We start from the raw sequence: 19,180 nt of genomic DNA, 5'->3' as shown, positions 1-19,180 counted from the left end.
TGAAATGACTGCAAAATATTAAAAACAACTCGAATTTTATTGCAGACGTTTAAATACTATTGTAGACAAGGAACGCAGGCTTGCAGATCAGGATGAATTTAACCAGAAAATTGCCTACAAAGGACCTGCTCTTGCTCCCAAAGATATCAACAGCATTTTACAGTAGATTTCAAGGAAAAACAAATTTGAACCATTGAATTGTGACTATGTTTTTACTAAAGTATGTATCTCAAAAAACAATAAAGGACAAAAACCCCACCACCTTTTAGGTGTTTTCCTGTGGAGGATGTGTCTCAGGGTTGGAGCAGTCTTCATTATGTACATTTGTAATCTTTTAAAACTAATTATCCCCTGGGGTTAATAATAACCTATATAAAGTAAAATAATATGGCTCAAAACCAGTTTATTGTTTAGGTTTTGAAGAAATGTAAAGTTAAATAGTCAGAAATGCCATGCAAAATTATGTGTCCTACTAACTTCAGAAAATGTAGCCACTCCCAGTCATCAATTCATGCTGAAAATGTACAAAAGGTGCCAATATTAGATTTTATTTTTACTCTTTTGTGTGGCATTTTTCAAATAAAAGCACAATAACATTATTAAAAATTATGTAACTCTTATATAATTAGTTAGTGTCACCTATATTACATTTCTTATGTCTCAATATATTTTGGAACGTTTATTGAGGAATATTAGTTAAATAATTTTAAATTATATTATTACTGGAATTTTAGACTATGTAAGCTAAGTTAAAATAATTTTTCATGCCTTTTTAAATTTTTTTTTTCTAAGTTCAAAAGGTAGAGGCAACTTTGTCTTAACAGGTGAATCCTTACATCTCTTTGTTGAGGTACAAGCAGGAATTTCATAAGCTGAGAGAGGAAAAAAAAATTGCAGTTAGAATCCCAGTCCTGGCATGGATGAGAAAAACATGTAAACCTATTGATAATATTTGAGCCAACACATCAGCATGTAGCAAAACATGAGCCTATGACTTAAACACTTTACTTTTTAAAATTTTTTTTTTTTACTTTCAGCAAATGCTTTACTACAGCCTTAAAGCTTTTAGAACATTATGCCTACTGCCATTAGCAATAGAGCCAGTCACCTGTAGGTAGAGACAAAGTAAATGGGTAGACTGCTATTACAAAAACACATTTCTTGCACAACCATGAATATGCAGTGGTAGAGAATTTCAATTATTACTTCTCTTTAAATCAGCATGTATTAAAAAAGATGTCAAAACTTATTTAGTCAAATCAGTGTAGTTAGACTTGTAATTTTTATTTCTACACATATTCTCAAAGAGTACGCAGCATGTAAAAGACCTAAATATCAATAGTTGATTTGCTAGCTTTTCAGAATAAGTGAAAGTTTCTGGTCCTGATCACTTTATAGCCTATAATAGACTGACCATACTGTAGCTGCTCCAGTAAAGAAATATAAGCACATGCTTGATAAATCTCCGGATTTCATTTTACACATTTGACAGATGGCACCTTCCACAGCACATTTCTCCCTGTTCTCTGCTAGAACGGGGGAGTACACCACCTACTGAAAAACCACAGGTCTCCCACGCAAACCCTGATACTAGAGGGACTACATACTTACACTCACATGCTTTCCTAGATGAAAACTGTGTTTTGCATGGTCATGTCATCAGAAATAAAAAATTCCTTGTACCTTCCTGAAAGGGAAGACCCTGAACTACCTACTGTCATTCTTTAGCACCTGATTCCCACATTATTTTTTTAGTATACTTTTTCATAATTCAATAGATTGAATGCCATGGAATAGATAGCTGAACTGGCTGGAGTTTGGTACTGTCAATCCATATACAGAATAATTATAAAGTGCTTTAGAATTGTTTCACATGAAAGGTGCAATTAAATACTGTGTCCTCTCATGTGCTCTCCCTGGAGACATATCCCTCAAATTATTACAGCAATGTAATAATGATACTGATTTCTTACACTGGAGAATGCTTCCTTCTCCAGTATTTATTGGGGTTAGTATCTCACTGCATCATATCCAGGCAGACCTGCTGCTTACCCTCTGTTAGCTGTCTTGCTAGATGCAAACACACTCATCTGGATGGGTAAAAAAAATACAGTGCTACGCTGGGATGACCCTCTTATAGTGCAGAACTCATGGTTGTTAGTTGATTCCTTTTGATTGCCGTTTGCCAAAAAGGTGAACCATCAGGACACTGTGCAGTATCATTTTTCATTTTGGTTAAAAGGCTCAAAAAGTCCACAGTAGAATGCTGACAGGTCTATCAGTTATCAAAATTTTCCAGGATTTGGATTATGGCATTGAAATGGCCCTGAAGATACAGTTTTTATAATGCATGGTGCAGTGCTGCATTGCTTATAATCTCCTGTTCCCATAAGATCTGAGTATAAATGGGAAGCATCTTTACTGCTGTTATGTATCAGGAATTCAAGCACCAGTAAGTGAGCAAACCATGTCAACATAGAGTCAAACCCCAAAATGACTCTATGGACCTTATTCTGTTGCAGTACACAGAACTCCCCCTAAAAACAAATAATACTATTTCTACAGAGTAATTATTTTATAAATTGGGGTGAATTCTTTTCCAACCAAAATCAAGGCAGAACTCTCCCTGGACGAAGTGTGATCTGGATTTCACATTATATTTGTAACTAAACTCAAGTAATTTGTCACACATAGCAGAAGTATGAAATAGCCTCACAGCATGCTTGATGCAGTTACAATTCTGAATGATAAAACTCAAAATTAAACATTTTGCCCTCTTCAATTTTTTTCTATACACACTATTGTGCTTCACATGACTGTCATTTTCCTTATACTGTGATTTCTGCAGCCTAGAAAGGGAAAAAAAAATAACAAAGAAAACAGAAAACAATAAATCCTATTATCCAGTTGACTGAATAAATGTAGATTATCACCATGTCCATATCAAACCTCCATCCACAGCTATCATCCTCGAAGTCCATATAGTCCATCCTGTGCGCAGCATGTGGGAAATGCCTCCTCGTTACAGTATCTGAGCATCTTTGAAAATCTGCTGAAAAACACACTAGGAGATAATTATCTTTTTAAAAGCAACCAGATTGACTAGGGAAAAAAAAAGTTAACACTCTTACCCTAGTTATGTAAAGGACAAATAGAAGCAGGAAATCTCACACCTCACTGTTAAGTTTGCTTACTTTGTTGGACTCAGAGAAGCTGTCTGTGGAATTGATTTTGTAATATTTAAAAAAGTAATTCTGTGTTCCCCAAAAAGGAACTCTGTGTTCCATGTCTAGAAAAAAGTATGTTTGTTTGTTTGTTTGTATTTGGCATTCTCTGCTATAGTGAAGTAATGCTATCTGCTCATGTTATCCAGATCTATGAACACCTCTCTTGGGTGCCTTGTTCCACTGAATTTGACTCAGTGACCTAAAAGTGGAAGGCTCCATGTACTGTAATCAATCTATTCTGTAATTAATAGTATCTACTCATCCGAATTCTTCAGTAATGAAGATACATGCAGATTTGTACATACATAGTTCAACAGTTGAAACACATTTTCCTATTTCTAGAATTTGAGAGGTTTTTTCAAAATAGTCTTCAAAGTAAATTCTGCTTGCTTTAATGTTATTTCCCTATCTGATACATAGTAGGTTAAAATTCATTTTAAAATCATTTTTGTATACTGATAACACCTTTAGACTATATAGGCAGATGCAAACATAGCTAAGTGGAAGTAAAAATCCTATGACTCCAAAAATGGCCAGAGCATGGGATCCTGCCAAAAAGTTCTTCCTCTTCCTTGCTCCCCTGAATTCTCCTGCTTCTCCTGACTTAGCAAGAGAAGTACTATAGGAACATAGCTCTTCCAGATGTCAAGACATGAGGTTAAAGAAGTGTCTGTGCAGCTGTGTTAGCAGCTTGTGGCCCAGAAAGAGCCTGGGAGCTCTACTGCAAAGCTAGAAAGTCTGATGAAGAACAAGGAGGGAATGCAGTCGTACTCTGGATTTTTGCTCTGTTTTCAGGTAACTCTCAATTCTTGTGATTCTATAATAAATTCTGACAGGAAAAATGCCTTCAAATGTCTGTATCTCCAGCTAGAGTGCAAATAAGCCATGTTTCTCCATCTGATTTTCGCCATGTGCAGATAAAAACTGAGACCTGTAAAGTTCCTCAAAACCTCTACAACAACATGGAGTAGGGGGTTGAATTATGAAACAAAAGACCTGAGGAAGTTTCAAATCACTTCTAATATATTTTTTCATTTTCAAGAAAGAAATCCTATCACACAGTATTTCAGTTTCCAAACAATACAGTCCCCAAGTAATTTCTGCACGGGCATGTATTTGTGAAAAAATATGTTTAACTTCCTTGTGCATGCCTGTGTTGCTATACTCTGAGCAAGAACTTCCACTCAAAACACATGAATATGCATGTACAGTGCCAGCAGAGTCTGGCAGACTGCTAGTGGGAATCTGTTACTAGATAACAAAAACAATGTTGTGTGCAAATCACACTTTTATATGCACCAAAGCATGCAAACAAAAAAGGATTTTCACCAGAGCATCACTAGGCACATCTGTTGGCATGTGTCCCTCCATGTGTACCTGCCAAAGTTTTTGGCAACTTCTTGTTAAGGTACTAGCAAAACACAAAATTAGACTACAAACAATTTAAAACATTGTAAAAATTGACTGACCTAATTTTTCTATTACTTAAGAGTATGAGATGGAAAATTTTACTCTAAAAAATGTGTCCAAATTAGTAATATGCAAGCTACAATAACCATTAACATTATAAGTGCTCATTTAAAATTAAATTACATATGAACAAGTCTTCTTAGGTAATCAGATACACCAAGGTGCGTCACTTTGGCACAGTCTTTTCTTTCTGATTACAAGCTTCCAAAGCAGCAGATAAGATAGAGCTATTGAAAGACTGTGAGAAAAAAATACAAGTACAGACTGACACCTTCCCATGTGTGCCCTTGCAGCAATTGGCAGCTTAGGGCCCTAGTGCTTTGGAAGCTGTTTTCAGAGCAATGTATTAAAACAGCATTGATGGGATTTTCTTTTCTTACATGTGTCTCTGCATGCTTTAGAACCAGATTTCATATTGCCTCCACTTACTGCACTTTGTGTCCCTTGGTGGAGCAAATAAATTTTCTTTTCAGGTGAAACTAAACTAGAAGATGAGCTCTAAGAGCTCTGATGTGTTCCAGTAATATGCTTCAACCACTAATGGGCATTTAGCCCTGGGGATTGCAAGTAAGTTGCCCCACATGCAAATGTGGACATCTGACCCCACTTTAATTGTTGTGCTCTATCTGTTATGACTGCTGTAATTGCTAATGCAAAAATGCCTCTGAGAGACAGTGAACAATCTTTCCTAAAACATCTTTATGTCATTCATAATTGCACAGATCTCTTGTATCTGTCTTCTGTAATATCCTTTCCAAACAAAAGAACTTTTAAATTTCCTTTGTATGGAACAGCTTTTATAATTCAGGTCATCCTTTCATCAATATGCTTCACCCTGCTTTATCCTTCGCTGAGGTGATGTAATCTAAAATTATATGCAAAACTGGAGATGTGAGATCACCACAAATTTAGACAATGACACAATGCTTTCCATTTTGCTATGATTCTAAAAATTCCTGCTAACCTTTTGACAATGGCTGTGCATGGAATGTTTTCAGAAAGCTAATCACAGAATTATCCAGATGTCTTTTCTTAAGTGGCAATAGCTAATTTACAGCACATCATAGTGAATATTATGCATTATGGAGATGGAGAGCCTCTGTGGGCAACTGCGCCATCATCTGACTGTCCTCACAGTGAAAGTGTTTTCCTCACTTGCACTCTGAACTTTTCATATCCATTGATTTTCATTCTCCTGCCATGCACCCCTGTGAACAGCTGGCTTGTAATCTTGGTGGCCTCCTTATAGGTATGATAAGGCTGACTGGAGATCATGCCCAAAGCCTACTCTTCTCCGAACTGAACAAGCCAGTTCCATCAGCCTGTTCTTACAAGTTAGGTTCTCCAAGTCCCTAAGCATCCTGATGACCTTCTGCTAGGCAAAACTGCAGTATTTTAGATGTGGTGTGCTGAGTAGTAGGGGATGAAAGCTTCATCCACTGCTGGTTATATTTCATACTCCTGTTCATAGAGCCCAGGATGCTGTTGGCCTTCTTTGTTGCTGCCATTTCCAGCTCATGTGCCGCTTGCTCTCCATCAGGAGGCTCAGGTCCTTTCCAGTGAGCTGCTGCCCAGGCTGTGATTTCTGCAGCTCTCTTTGAATGGCAGCCCTGTGCTGAGTCTGTCAATCTGTCCATGTCTTTGCTGTCCTCTGCAGGCCTGATGAAAATGTACTCTGTTGCCTCCATGAGGTCACTGATCAAGAGAACTGTTAGCTGTCAAATTCATATTTACTATCATCAGTGAAGTAACTTAATATCACTAATAAACTTTATCAGCTGTATACGTATCACTTTCCCAAAACACATATGAATGTTCTGAACTACATAGACTGCTTTTGTAATCTGACAATAACCCAATTTAGCTTGCTACATGATCTTCTTGTAGTTGCCATCTTCTACTTTGATCTGGTTTTCTTTTTAGGTGCCTGGCAAAAGCATCTTTATCTGCTGAAGTCCCCTGCATTTCTCCAACCTGTCTTGTTCTCTCTGAATAGCAGCCCCACCACTGAATCTACCAGTGTGTTGTCACTTGCAGACCTGATGACAACATGGAGAAAAAGGCCAAAATTTCCAAGTACTCTATAATTTCTTAAGGATACAGGTGCTTTTACAAATAAGGTATCATCCCAAACTTCTTGCACAAATTCCAGCCTTCTCTCATACACAAATCGAGTGGCATCATATTCTTGTTATGCTAACATAAAGCTAAATTGCAAGATCTGCAAGTTAAAATAAGTTTGTACTTCCAACAAAGAAAAATCATGTATTGCCAGAGAGGTTTATGAGAGGATAGCATATCTCCTGTGTAAATGCCTGCAGGCATGTCCCATTGACTCCTGATCTCACATCCCGAGCTCTTACTCAGTCTCAAGCTCTCCAGCAAACTCAAGTTCCCAAAGCATCCTCTTCCTTTCCCAAACCAAGGCCTCTCGGTGCAACCTCTGACCTTCTCAGGTTAAGTTTCAGTTTTTCCTCTCCTCCTGCATGAAAAGCTCGAACCTTCCCACTCTCTTGCCTCAGTGTTTCAGCTCCATACACCTATTGTCTCAAAAGTCTCTTTTTTTCTTAAGAGAGAACCAATTCCCAAAATCTTCCTGCCCCAGAATGTACACCAGAACCTTCAGCTTTCCTATGTTAAAACTTCTACCATCACTTTTCAAGGTCTGTTCCATTGCAAAATCATCTTTCAAATCTCCCTTGCTATCCTACCCTAACCCTCCTCTCACTTTCTATCTACCCTAACCCTTCTCTCACTTTCTATCTGCTCTCTTTAAATATTTCTCTGCTCTTGCCCTTCTGATTTCTCCCACGGGCTCTCACTGGCTCCCACATCTTATATCCATGTGTGACTTAACTTATGTGACAGCCGAAACATCTCTCCATTTCTTTTCCATCCCCAAAATCCAAGTCCTACTTTTTGCTAGTACCTGTGCTTTAGAAAACCTGAATGTAAAATGTACTTAAGGTGGCCATTATTGACAAAATCCATAAAGCCACATTAATTGCAAGCATACACATTTTATAATATTTTGCATAACTAAAAATGTCATTTACTAAATGTGAAATATATTTACCAACTGTATGATAAATTTCAATAACTACTATATCTAGTCCCCCTCACAAATTCAAATAAACAGTAGAACAACTTATGATTTCTCTCTTGGGCTGTTTATTTTCCTGGAAATATAGGAATCAAGAAACAAGAGGACTGTGGGAAGGCTTGGAAAGCATAGTCTGTCATTCTTATCACAAACATAATCATCTATGATTATTCTATAGTTATCAATACTCACAAATACAAGCTAATTGGCTATCTTAACTGCTAGGATGCAAATTAAGCCAGGAGTAATTAATCCATATGTCACAACATAAAACTCACTTGACTTCAGAAGACTTGAAGGAATTTTGAAAGCCAACCTGCAAGTAGATCTTTTTTTTTAAGTAATTTTTAGGTGAATTATCTGTTTGCTTCTTCTTTCTTCTGCTAAATCACAGCACAAAAGTACCAAATGTTATTTGGTAGGCAGGATATTATATAACAGCTTTCTAAAATGATTTACAGAAAATGCCACTCTTCTGCTTTAAAAACACTTTATTTCAAATTTTAGCTAAGTAAGACAAAATATACAGATGAAATAAAAACAATAAGCAGTAATTGAAATGCACATTCTTGTTTCTTTAACTGCCTTCCCCTTCCCCATGCCTGTTCTGATTTCAATCCTTACAGTCTTGATAACTGATATTAAGGAATGAAGCTGCATGGTTTCTGTGTGAGATCATGTCATAGTTCTAAATGCAGAGTTTGCATATATTCTAGACTATAAAATATCTTCCTTTAATTTATAAGGTAAGTTTTGTACGTCTATATTGATAACACACAAAGTACATTTAAAGTAATTTTCATAATCTGCCTTTAAGATGCAGAGTTGTAATCATTTTAGTTCACATTTGTATGTATATAAACTGTATCTTAACAGTGAATTTAACTTGTGGACAACTTCTCTCCTTGCCATGACTGCACAGACAATGAAAACCAGGGAATCTCAGACAGCAACTTGAGGTATTTAACTTTTTGTGGCATGTGCACCAAGATTCTATGAGAAAAGTTAATTTTAAAAAGTATTCAGAATATTCTGAATCTATAAATTTTCTTATTATTTTTTAATCTATTTTCTATTTCTCTTCCACTGTCTCTTCATCTAATCTCTTACTCATCATGTTCTTGGACTTCTCATTATCAACATTATTTGTCCCTCTTTTGCTGTTCCTTCTGAACATTTCTAAGAATCATGTTGTAGGTTTATGTTTCCTTTACATTTGTCATCTTCCCACATAAGCAAATAATACTTTTCAGTTGCCAGCAACCCTAGGTAAGTTATCGTCACAAAAACCTATACCCTTTTGTATCAAATTGCTGTAATGGCATCACCTACCTCTAGTTTCATTCTTTCCTACAACTCCTCTCTAACTAAGTATATTGCTTTAGGCTCCATTTTTACAGACTACTACCACACAATATATAAATGTTGTAGTGTGATCTGGCTCCTGCCTCTCCTGGCAGTCTTTGCCCACATTCTCCACCAAAAAATGTTGTGGGTTTGTTTTGGGTCAATTTTTCTCACCTCCACACAATTGCTATAAGTTGAGAGAAGGTTTATGCTGACAAAAGAGAAGCAGTCTCTTTGCCATTTCTGGAGCTACAGGCCTGTTAAATAATTTTGCAGCACTCAGAAGTTCCTCTTCTGTTATCTCTAGGATGACAGCTCTGATTCGTCACAGCTGGAACTGTCTTTCTCCCTCTCTCTCTCTTCCATGTCGACCTCAGGGCTGGGCCTACCCCCTCCTGGGCTAAGACCAGAGGCTGGGGGTTACCCAGGCCCTGTGGGGTCTTCCGTGGACTGCAAGGGAACACTTGCCTATCATGGTTTTCCCACATACACAAGGGGTAATGGCTTTTGAGTCCACCCCTGTTTCTTGTGGGTCCCTCCTCAGGAGAGACAGTCCTTGATGGACCTCTCTAGTGTGAGTCCACCTTCAGCCAACAGTTCTTCCATCCTCTGCCGTCCCTTGGGGTCACAAATTCAGCTGCACCAGCATGGATCCCTCATGGAGATCACAAGATCCTACTTGAGCCAACTTCCTCCAGTGTAGATTTCTCTCTCAATGGGCTACAGGTCTCCAGCAGGACTCTGTTTCATCTTAGGCCTCCCATGGAGTCACATCTTCTTCATGCACTCCTCTGCTTTGGCGTGGGCTCTTTCATGAGCTGCAGAGCAAGGTCTTTGCTCTCCAAGAGTCTTCTACAGGTGGCAGGGATTTTTAGTTTTCAATCTCTTCCCTGCTGAAGGGAGAGAAAGAGAGAGAAGGGGAGAGAAGGAGTTCCCCCCATTTCGGGCTTCTCTTTTCTCCTGCGGCTGCCAGCTTTGACCTTGGAGGTCGGTTATCTCTGCCTGTAATTCCTTCTGCAGTATTTCTGGGCAGTCTTTCTGTAGAGTTTTTCCTCCACTCAGTTACTTGTCTCAGTCAGGGAGGCTGCAGTCCCACACCTGTCCCTGGCCCAGGGCCGGGGAAGGAGCGAGGCCTGACCCCACTCGGGGCCTGCCTCTCTCCCTACATGGCTCCTAATATCTTCTGTGCAACAACTTTCTCTTCCGTTTTTTAAAAATGTAATTGGCAGAGGTGTTACTAAAACTTTTGATTGCCTTTTTCTCCTGAAATCCCCCGGAAAAAACTATTTTCAGCCCCAGGGGGCTGGTTGACAAACCCACAACAATAGAGAAGCAAAAGCTATTGATATTTACAGATAGACCTAAAGATGACTAAGCATCTCGTACTGATTCTTGTCTCTTGCTACTTGGCAAACTGTTTAATCCTCTCTGGATGTTTATTTCTTGACCTGCATGATTGCTGTATTTTGTCAAACTTAATAATTTAATACTAATGATGATTTAACAAAAACTTCGCAGAGTTTGGTTATAAACTGCTGCTACAACCCTTTCATCGCTTAAGGCTTTAATGTTTTAAGCCAATTTTAGTGCAATACCATGCATAGGTATACAGTAACACAAATAATTTCTTAAAAAGAAATTCATGAATTTGCCGTACTTATCTTAAGACAGGGACAGTGTGACAACAACAGTCAGAGGAAATACACAAGACAGGCATGCCAGGGCCTCACCATAGCCCTTTGTAAGACAAGGATGTGTATATCCACACAAAATATTCAGTTAATTTGCAAATCTGGCAACAATTCCTCCAGAGAAACTGGTGAATGACCTATCTTAGAGCCATACTATTGTCTTTGAACAAAGTAATGTTCAGCTTTAGTTAATGTCAATGCCCAAAATTCTTATTTCTGATCTGAGCAAACAAAAGAAAAATTAATTCCTCCAGAGAATGAAAAATACAAAGCACAAGACTGTTTCTTGAGAAAGCTGGCACAGTTTTACTGAACTGAAAGTTTTCTGATACTGACAGTACTTAACTAGTTTTTAGGAACTTAACCAAGGTTACAGAAAGTGCTGTCTAAAAGCCTTCATAGATGTTCAACAGAAAATGAAACATAAATTTTAACAAACCAGAGTTACAAAAAAAGTTAACAAGAAAGAAGCTATTTGAAATAAAAAAATAAATTTTTGAACAGTTAGAAAATACTTCCTTTAATCCTTGATTAGTTATGTAATGGTTGTTATCTCTGCTTTTTTTCCGTTGCCATTTCAAACATTCATCTTTATCTACTCAGCTGTGATATTCACAAAAGGTCTCCTGAATTTACTTTGCTGTTTGCTCATCTGTTGCTTCTTTGAGAAGGTATGTTCAATCTGACTCTGATTTAATAAAAATATGATCCCCTTTTCTTGCTTATTTTCACACGTCACCTTGAGTGCTTTTGAGCTTCTTCTTTCGATCTTCATTCAGTTAAAATTTCAGCTTTAGTTTTCAGTTTTAGGGGTTTCCACAACTCTGCATTGACCAAAAAAACGTTGCTTAACTTTTTATAATTATGCTATGCAAGCACCATATTCCTCCAGAAATCCTGGCAGGTTTCTGCCCAGTAAATGCTCCAGGATCTAACTGAACTTGTGCTCATGTCCAAATTTGGAATGGCACAGAGCTATATGTGTCACTCATACAGATCTATGAAATAGAAATCACATGCATGTTAGGTAGCAGAAACACTGTCCTACTTTCTTTTCAGTCAACTCATTGACAGTGATGAAGTTAACCAACGCTTCTACAATCTACTATCAGTCAAAAATTCTTCATTATTCTTATAGTAAACAGGATTCCTATAAGGCATCAGATCAAAGGACTGAACACCAGGCAAACTTAACTTTAAAGTTAAGATGTGTTTATGTCGGCAGAGTTGAGACTCTTTAGGGGCTAGTTCAGTACAAACTGCTCTTCTAGGCAGTTCATTTCAGTGCTGAGTGAATCTGGAGAATGTGCTGGTGAAGAATGTCAGACGTAAACTTTACTAAACATAATAGTTCACAGCTAATTAAGAATATAACCATTTTTACTACTCGTTGCTCAGCGACCACAATCTACCTTTTTGCCATGCTGTTTGGCACAGCAGGCAAGGATCATTCCCCACTTCCACTAAAACTCATAAAAAGACACTTGCTAATTCCCACAAGTGATGAGGACAGAAGGCATCTTTACTTCTACTCGTTCACAGAGACTAACCATAACCTGAACTAACCACAGGAGAATTTTATGCAAAACATAAAAAATTAAGACCAAGAGATATTTTATGCTCTAAACAAATTATGTGATGAAACTACCATTTCAAAAAGCTGGTTTAAGTAGGATTATATATGGTTCTCAGTTGTCTTTAGAGAGCAAATAGTAAATATTTTTGTGAACTTAAAAAGGTAATGAAGTCTTTTTATAAAGCCTAAATTAAAATTGTAATTGAAGACACCACTGTAATCAAATTGTAGGACATCCCATAAGAACAGGCATAGTGAATAGACTAAAGGTCTTCCTACCTGTCATTCTTTCTCTGATAAGTCAAATTAAGAGGAACTAGTGAATGGCAATGAAAACATAAGAATGGGGCAAGTATATTGAAATACTTTTCCCTCTTAGTCTCACGGACTTGCAGTTCCAGGACCTCTGCAGACAAACGTGGTATCTTTGAGTTTAGTAGACTTTAATACATTTTTCTTCCAAGAATCTGTTATTACTTAAAACCTTGCTTCGGGGTAATGATAATTTTATTTAATGCTCTCTAGTTGTTTTATTATGAGGCAGCGAATAACAGCAGCCCATACACTTCTGTCATGCCTTTCATGATTTCAATTACTGCAATCATCCTCCCTCTTCAGTAATCTCTTGCTCTGTGTGAAGCATTCTAGTGTATTTACATATTCCTTATCAGGAAACAATTTAAACCTGACTTTTTCATTTATCTTCTCTGTACCCTTCCAGTTAACTATCTCATTTTGTGATGAAAGGAAAACAATGTAAACATTGTTGAAGATCACTCGGTACCAAGAAAATCTTCTGCCACTGCTTACAGCTGTTTGTTGTTGTTGGTTTTTTTTTTTTATTATCCTAAATATTTCAGTACTGTTAGCATGTTATTATCTCCCTATCTTGTAAAAAATATGCTGGATAGTACAGACTGTAATATAGACCCATATAGGACCCATAAAATGTCCCTCCAGTGAGAAAAATTAATATTAATTTCCATTCTCTGTTTGGTATCTTTTAACGCTATGTTTTTTCAAGTATCTTTAGAGAAAGACTTTCTTAAAAGACTTAGGAATTTGTAAGTTGTAGAGTCAAAAACACAATACCTCTAAGTCTCCTACAAGTTCACTTGTGTCCCTTGTGTACAGCTGTTGGACCATGGCTGCATAAGAAGTCCAAGATGTTCTTAGTTTGTCTTACTGAGCAGTATGAACACTTGGTTCCCTAAGCAGAATTAAAGATGCCAATCTGATATCCATTCAGAGACATGTCAAGAAATGTACAGGGAAATGATGAACGTTGAGGGTGGATAGGAAGGGGAACTGCAAGCTAGAAGCTTTCCTTTCACCCCTAGTCTGAGAGGGGAGTGTGCCCTCCCCCTCTCCCCCCACCATGTGGATCCCATGGCTCTCACAGAGACCACAGGACAGCAGCAGTGAGAGAGGCTGAGAGAATTTATTGATCTGGGTAACGTCTTAAATACCTCCTGAGGGGATTACAAAGTGACCAGTGGGGGTTCAGGAGGTCTTACAACTGGCCAATGACAATAAGGGGTTAGCAACCAATAGATGAGCTCTCAGTTATCTCTCAGACATTCCAAAGGTATAGGTAACACTGAGGAACCTTGGGAAGAAGAAAAGGAGGAGTTTACACAAAGAGTTACAAAGCCATTTTGAAAGCATGTTCACTTTAAGCAACATTAAAACTTCTGCATCCTTTTATGTACCGCAACAGGGAAAAGCTATAATATGTTTTTTTGCCAGGGCCATTCTATCATCAATCCTTGGTGTTGCATAATTACAGCTATCAGTATCCCTGGTACAGCAGTCTTACAATATCACAGCTTAACGGAAACAAGCAATCCTGATGACACATACAGATTAACTAGAATTTGATTCCCTTCAGTGCACTTCATCTGAGACAAAATAGAGACAAAAAGGCAACCATCATTTCTGAGTAGTAAATTACTCACCTACACAGGTTAGTGCTTCAGAACTGGAAAAAGGTTATGGAACATCCTTTCCAATGAGAGTGTGACTCTGAAGAAGTCTCTAAAGAACAACCTCTGCAAAACAGCTTAAAATATAAACAAGGCTATTGATCCTTACCCAGAGTTTCGTACTAGCATATTTGGAAAATAGTGGGCACTGACCTTTGTACCTTAAAGTTGTCTTTCCATTTCATTTTCATTTCCTTTCAGATTGACTTCTTCTTGATGAGATGCAGAAGGAAAGGCGCAAATGCTCGTTAGAGCTCAGCTGTTCCATGGGACCCAAGGGGGACCTTGGAATCAAGAAATCAGTCTTGTATTTTCTACCAGTTGGAGCCAAAAGGACTTATAGGCAAGGAAAATGGGTGAAAAAATTAGGGTCCAAGTGCTGTCAAATCAGAAAATTGACAAAGTTGCTATCAGTGCAGCTGACCTAAGAAACACTCAACCAGCAGTGCTTTTTATTAAGTCCCTAAACAAGTGCGATCAATAAAGAACCTGCACAGATTTCATTGTATGCAACACTGGGGGAAATGTTTTCTAGATTACCATGTAAAAAAAAGAAAGGCAGAAATAATTATTCTATTTTTTGATAGGTTTTCAATTTAATCCCTATATTTTAAATAGAAGCTTTAGCAACAGTAAGAATTGGAAGGAATTTCCTATTAGTCTAGGTCTAGGAATAATTATAACTTTAAATATTCACCAATGGCTGTAACTCAGAGGTTTCATAAGCCCTTTCTCCCATTCTGAACACCTCACTATTTACTTATCTTGTGCCATATCTGTAATCTTCCTCTGTATGTAGGCAGCCAGCACCCTTCTAGAACACGACCATTACTAGCTTGACTACTGTATCCTGTATCTCTTCAATGTGTTTCTATCTCAGATTTATGATAAAGCTTTTGAAATAACACCTTTAGGCCTACTGCACTACTTGTCTCAGTAATTTTTAATTTCTATACTCAACTACATCAAAGTCACTGTCAAGTACTGTATTTTCAACTTTAATTATCTTAATCACTTCTTTTAGTTCACATTTCTGGTATTGAATTACTTTTGAAGACTTACCCTTCGTTTGTGAACTTGCTGTGACTGTACAGTGCTGAAAGAATGCAATTCCACTTAATGGCATATAAAGACCCCACATATGATGTTATTACACTATGAATATATGACAACAGGATCCAACTGAGTGTATTTGCTATTTAATTTTCCTACTCAAACTAAACTATTTATCTATCTTAAAATCTATTCAAGGAAATCATTACTTGAGATATTGTACAATTATGTTTTCCTAAAGTTACCAGTAATCGAAAGAGTAACTAATATAATATTGTTGTTTCTCTCATATGAAACAGAAGACGTTTTAGAAGAATATCTAAAATAAGGTTAATTTTCACATGTATTAAAAATCTGAAGGGTAAGAGAATACTTGCTTTCATTCTTGAATAGCATATTCATTTTATCATTAACCTATCCTTGACCTATCCTTGACCAAACAGAGCATACCAAATACACAGAGCAATGCCATAAGTGATATTCATGAAAAAAAAAAAAAAAGAATAATGATTTTAACTGGAAAAAAACCCAGTGCAGTATAAGGACAAACTATTCTGAAACAAAGTTCATCAGCTTGAAAGGCCAAAAGTGCTCCAGTGCTGAGGTTTCTTACTATTGGTATAAGAATTCAAAAGCAATGGTTGTTCATTTTTTTTATTAGTTAAAGGATAATTCCTTGAGGAAAATTTCATGTGAAAGGAGACTTAATGTATAGATTACCAAATATATTTGGCTCAGTGAATCAGTTCAGGAAAAAATATAAGGAAAAAGAAAAGATGTTTTATTTAATCTAGCAGTCCTAGGATGTTCAGGAAGTCTGAGTTAGTTAAACTGATAAATCTTGTATATAATCTAGACTTCTCAAGAGCTATCTTTCTCTTCTCACATCCAAATCTAATCTGAAGTTTGATTTTATCAAGCACCCCTAATGAGTGATTTATTGTTCAAAGTTTACCATTTTTATGTCTGGAGTATTAAAATGTTATTGTGTATGAGGTTTTGTCACATGGGAAACTGGAATCATACAAAGTTTGAAAAGAGCTGCTAGATTCTCAGTGAAGAGTGAACCTGCTGGATATGAAGGCAAAAGAGTATACATTTATAACAGGGTTACAGAATTTCTTTTAGGACAACGCAGCATATAGAGGCATTTATTTTCACATTCAAACCTGCATTTTTTCATTGCTTTCTAAGAACTGTAATCTTAGCCCTTTTCACCCCAGTCACTACTCATGTACTCCCTCTATTCCTCTTCCCATTCTTTATATTCTGACTTCAGCCATTCGGCTGTTACCTTCTTAATCAAAAAAAGAATAATCTAAGTACCCTCTTTATCCCTTCCACGCTTGGTGATATTAGAGTTTGCATTTGTGAGATGGTCTTGGTCTAGGCCTTCCTGGTAACCAGCTTGTAACCAAGGAAGTGGCCATGTACCCAGTATTCCATATGATTTTTACATAAACCAGAGTATAAATAAGTTGGAGATTAGAGACCTTGGTCTCCTCTCTTCCAGTGAGTTTCAGGAGCAGTGGGTCCATGCTTTGGTCTCACTTATGTGGAGGCTGACACCCTGCTGGTCTGCCGCACAGGGGTTTGGAGAGTGCTGGCTGTGTCTGGCAATCTTGTTTCTCTGAGGGATGTGGTGAGATTTGTTTTGCTAGTTAGTTATTTTGCTGGTTCTTGGATTTGATTGTGTATATCTGTTCTTTGTCCCTTTTTGTCCCTTTTTCCCCTTTCTCTTTCCCTTTGAGGGGGGGAATGTTTGGATTCCCGTCGCTGTGTACACAGCATTTTAATTGTATATAACTGTAATATATGTAAAATATATATATTTTTATATAACTAGATTGATTTTGGGCCCTTCAATTTTTATAGTTTTTTTTCCTTTGCCCTAAGACAAGAAGGGAGGGGGAAGGGGTTGTTACTGTGAGTTCGGGCATTTGGCAGGGAGCCAAGTCTGAACCATCACAATTTATGATGGAATCTAATATGGTATCAGAAGACCTTTGCTGCGACCATTCGCAGTCTTTTATGCCTGTAAAATCCCTGAGAGCCTCCTGAGGCAGTGAACACAATCAAAGAAAGACCAAATATGGAACTTCAGATGTTGGCAAGCACAGTTTAGATGCAAGCCCCAAAAATCAGTCCAGGAAGAAAATATTATATCTTTGCATTTTGAATTAACACAAACTTGCAAGAGCTTTTATTCAAATAAAAAAAGTCAGGAGAGACAGACATGGCAGCAACACATTTTTAAGAATGCAAAGACAAAGTTTCAGAAAACTATGTGGTTTGGGTTTTCTATTAACTAGATCTAATCATGATCCCATTCAGTGTGGGACTTTTAGGCTACTGTTTGGAGACAGATAATTCCATCATTTGGAATTACCTTTGTAGAACAACATGACAAATGTCACATAGCACAACACTGAAGCTGTATGAGCTCTCTGCATCTTCTTTTTATTTTTAATTATTTACTCTTTGTAAAATGCTCAGCATTGTCACTTTTCATATTTATGAAAGCCACAATTCATATAACACTATGGAACATATAGGAACTATGTCACATACAAAATATATATTACAATAAACCAATAAGTTCAGCACCAACACAAATACTCATCTTAGTTTGTTCTGCCAAGAGCCTTCTCTCTGAGTAATACCGAGGATCACTTGCCTCAAACTTCTCAAGTCTGCTCTTTTTTAATTAGCCAGGAGCACTTCTTGTTATTTTCAGTATCAAATCATGACCTTGCATGGCATAGTTTTATAAGTGGAGTATCACAGCTTATTAGATTTCACCTTTACAAAGGCCTGGGTAGACTCATAAGAAATACATGTCCTGTTTTACTTTTTCCACATACTTTTAGAAGCAATCTACACTGTTCTTAGGGGGGCCAAGACGGCGGGAGGGCTGGTGGCCACACGCTCGGCGTGCTCCTGCAACTGGGTGGTGGGTGGTGGGGGACCCGCTCCTTCTCCCACGGCTCGTCGCTGCGCTGCATGCATGGGAAACGCTGCCGTGCCGATCTGTGCAGTCGACCTCGTGGAGAAGCTGTTGGGAGCTGTGTTTTGACGTTGGAGTGGTGGAGTGGTGAATGGTCAGTGGCAATGCAGAGGGGGGGCCAGGCCACGGGGCTTGGCTGGGTTGGGCCAGGCTGGACGGGAACCGGGAGGGAACTGGACAGACTTGGGGGTTCCCCAGACCATCAGGGAGGGTGGGTGGATGGTCCCGTTCAGAGAGGGGGCTGAGATTCCCGGGTCAGGCCTGGTCAGGCCGGGCAGGAGCAGGGGGGAGGGTGGATGGACCTGGGGGTTCCCCAGGCCTTGTTGAGGGGGCCACAGGTGGGCAGTGCAAGGGGGAATTTGCAGTGGCACAGTGGGGGCGTGAGGTTGGGGTGGGTAGTGGGTTTCTCTGGGGTTTGGGGGGTTTAGGCTGGGCTGGGGCTGTGGAGGGTGCCCAAGCCTTGGGTGCATGTGGGGACCTCTTACATGTGTGCTCGCCCTGCCCAGGGGTATGCAGGGATTGCTCCTCTTTGGGCATTGTTGCAGTGGGGGTGGGATGTGATGGGCTTGGCTTGCCTGTGGCTTCTGCCCAGGAATGTGGTTTTGTTTGTGTGTGTGTGTTTTTTCTTTTTTTTTTTTTTTTTTTTTTTTTTTTTTTTTTTTTTTATTATAGCATCTTAGAGGGGTGCTCAGGGCAAGGAAATGTCCCTGGGTTAAACTGT

General features: G+C 38.2%; 1 protein-coding gene across 1 annotated transcript in view; it reads right to left on the bottom strand.

The window, feature by feature from the left end:
- Nucleotides 1-2,849: 2,849 nt before the first annotated feature.
- RNF180 (ring finger protein 180) overlaps nucleotides 2,850-19,180 on the bottom strand; it is a 77,573-nt gene continuing 61,242 nt past the window's right edge. The window contains 1 exon segment of the mRNA XM_027887718.1: nucleotides 2,850-3,052. Coding sequence (XP_027743519.1) covers nucleotides 2,850-3,052 — 203 coding nt within the window.

This window comes from Empidonax traillii, unplaced genomic scaffold (genome assembly GCF_003031625.1).
Source record: "Empidonax traillii isolate 1590-97213 ecotype Southwest subspecies unplaced genomic scaffold, ASM303162v1 scaffold220:size741200, whole genome shotgun sequence".
NCBI lineage: Eukaryota > Metazoa > Chordata > Aves > Passeriformes > Tyrannidae > Empidonax > Empidonax traillii.
This window is presented reverse-complemented; position numbering and strand designations above follow the sequence as displayed.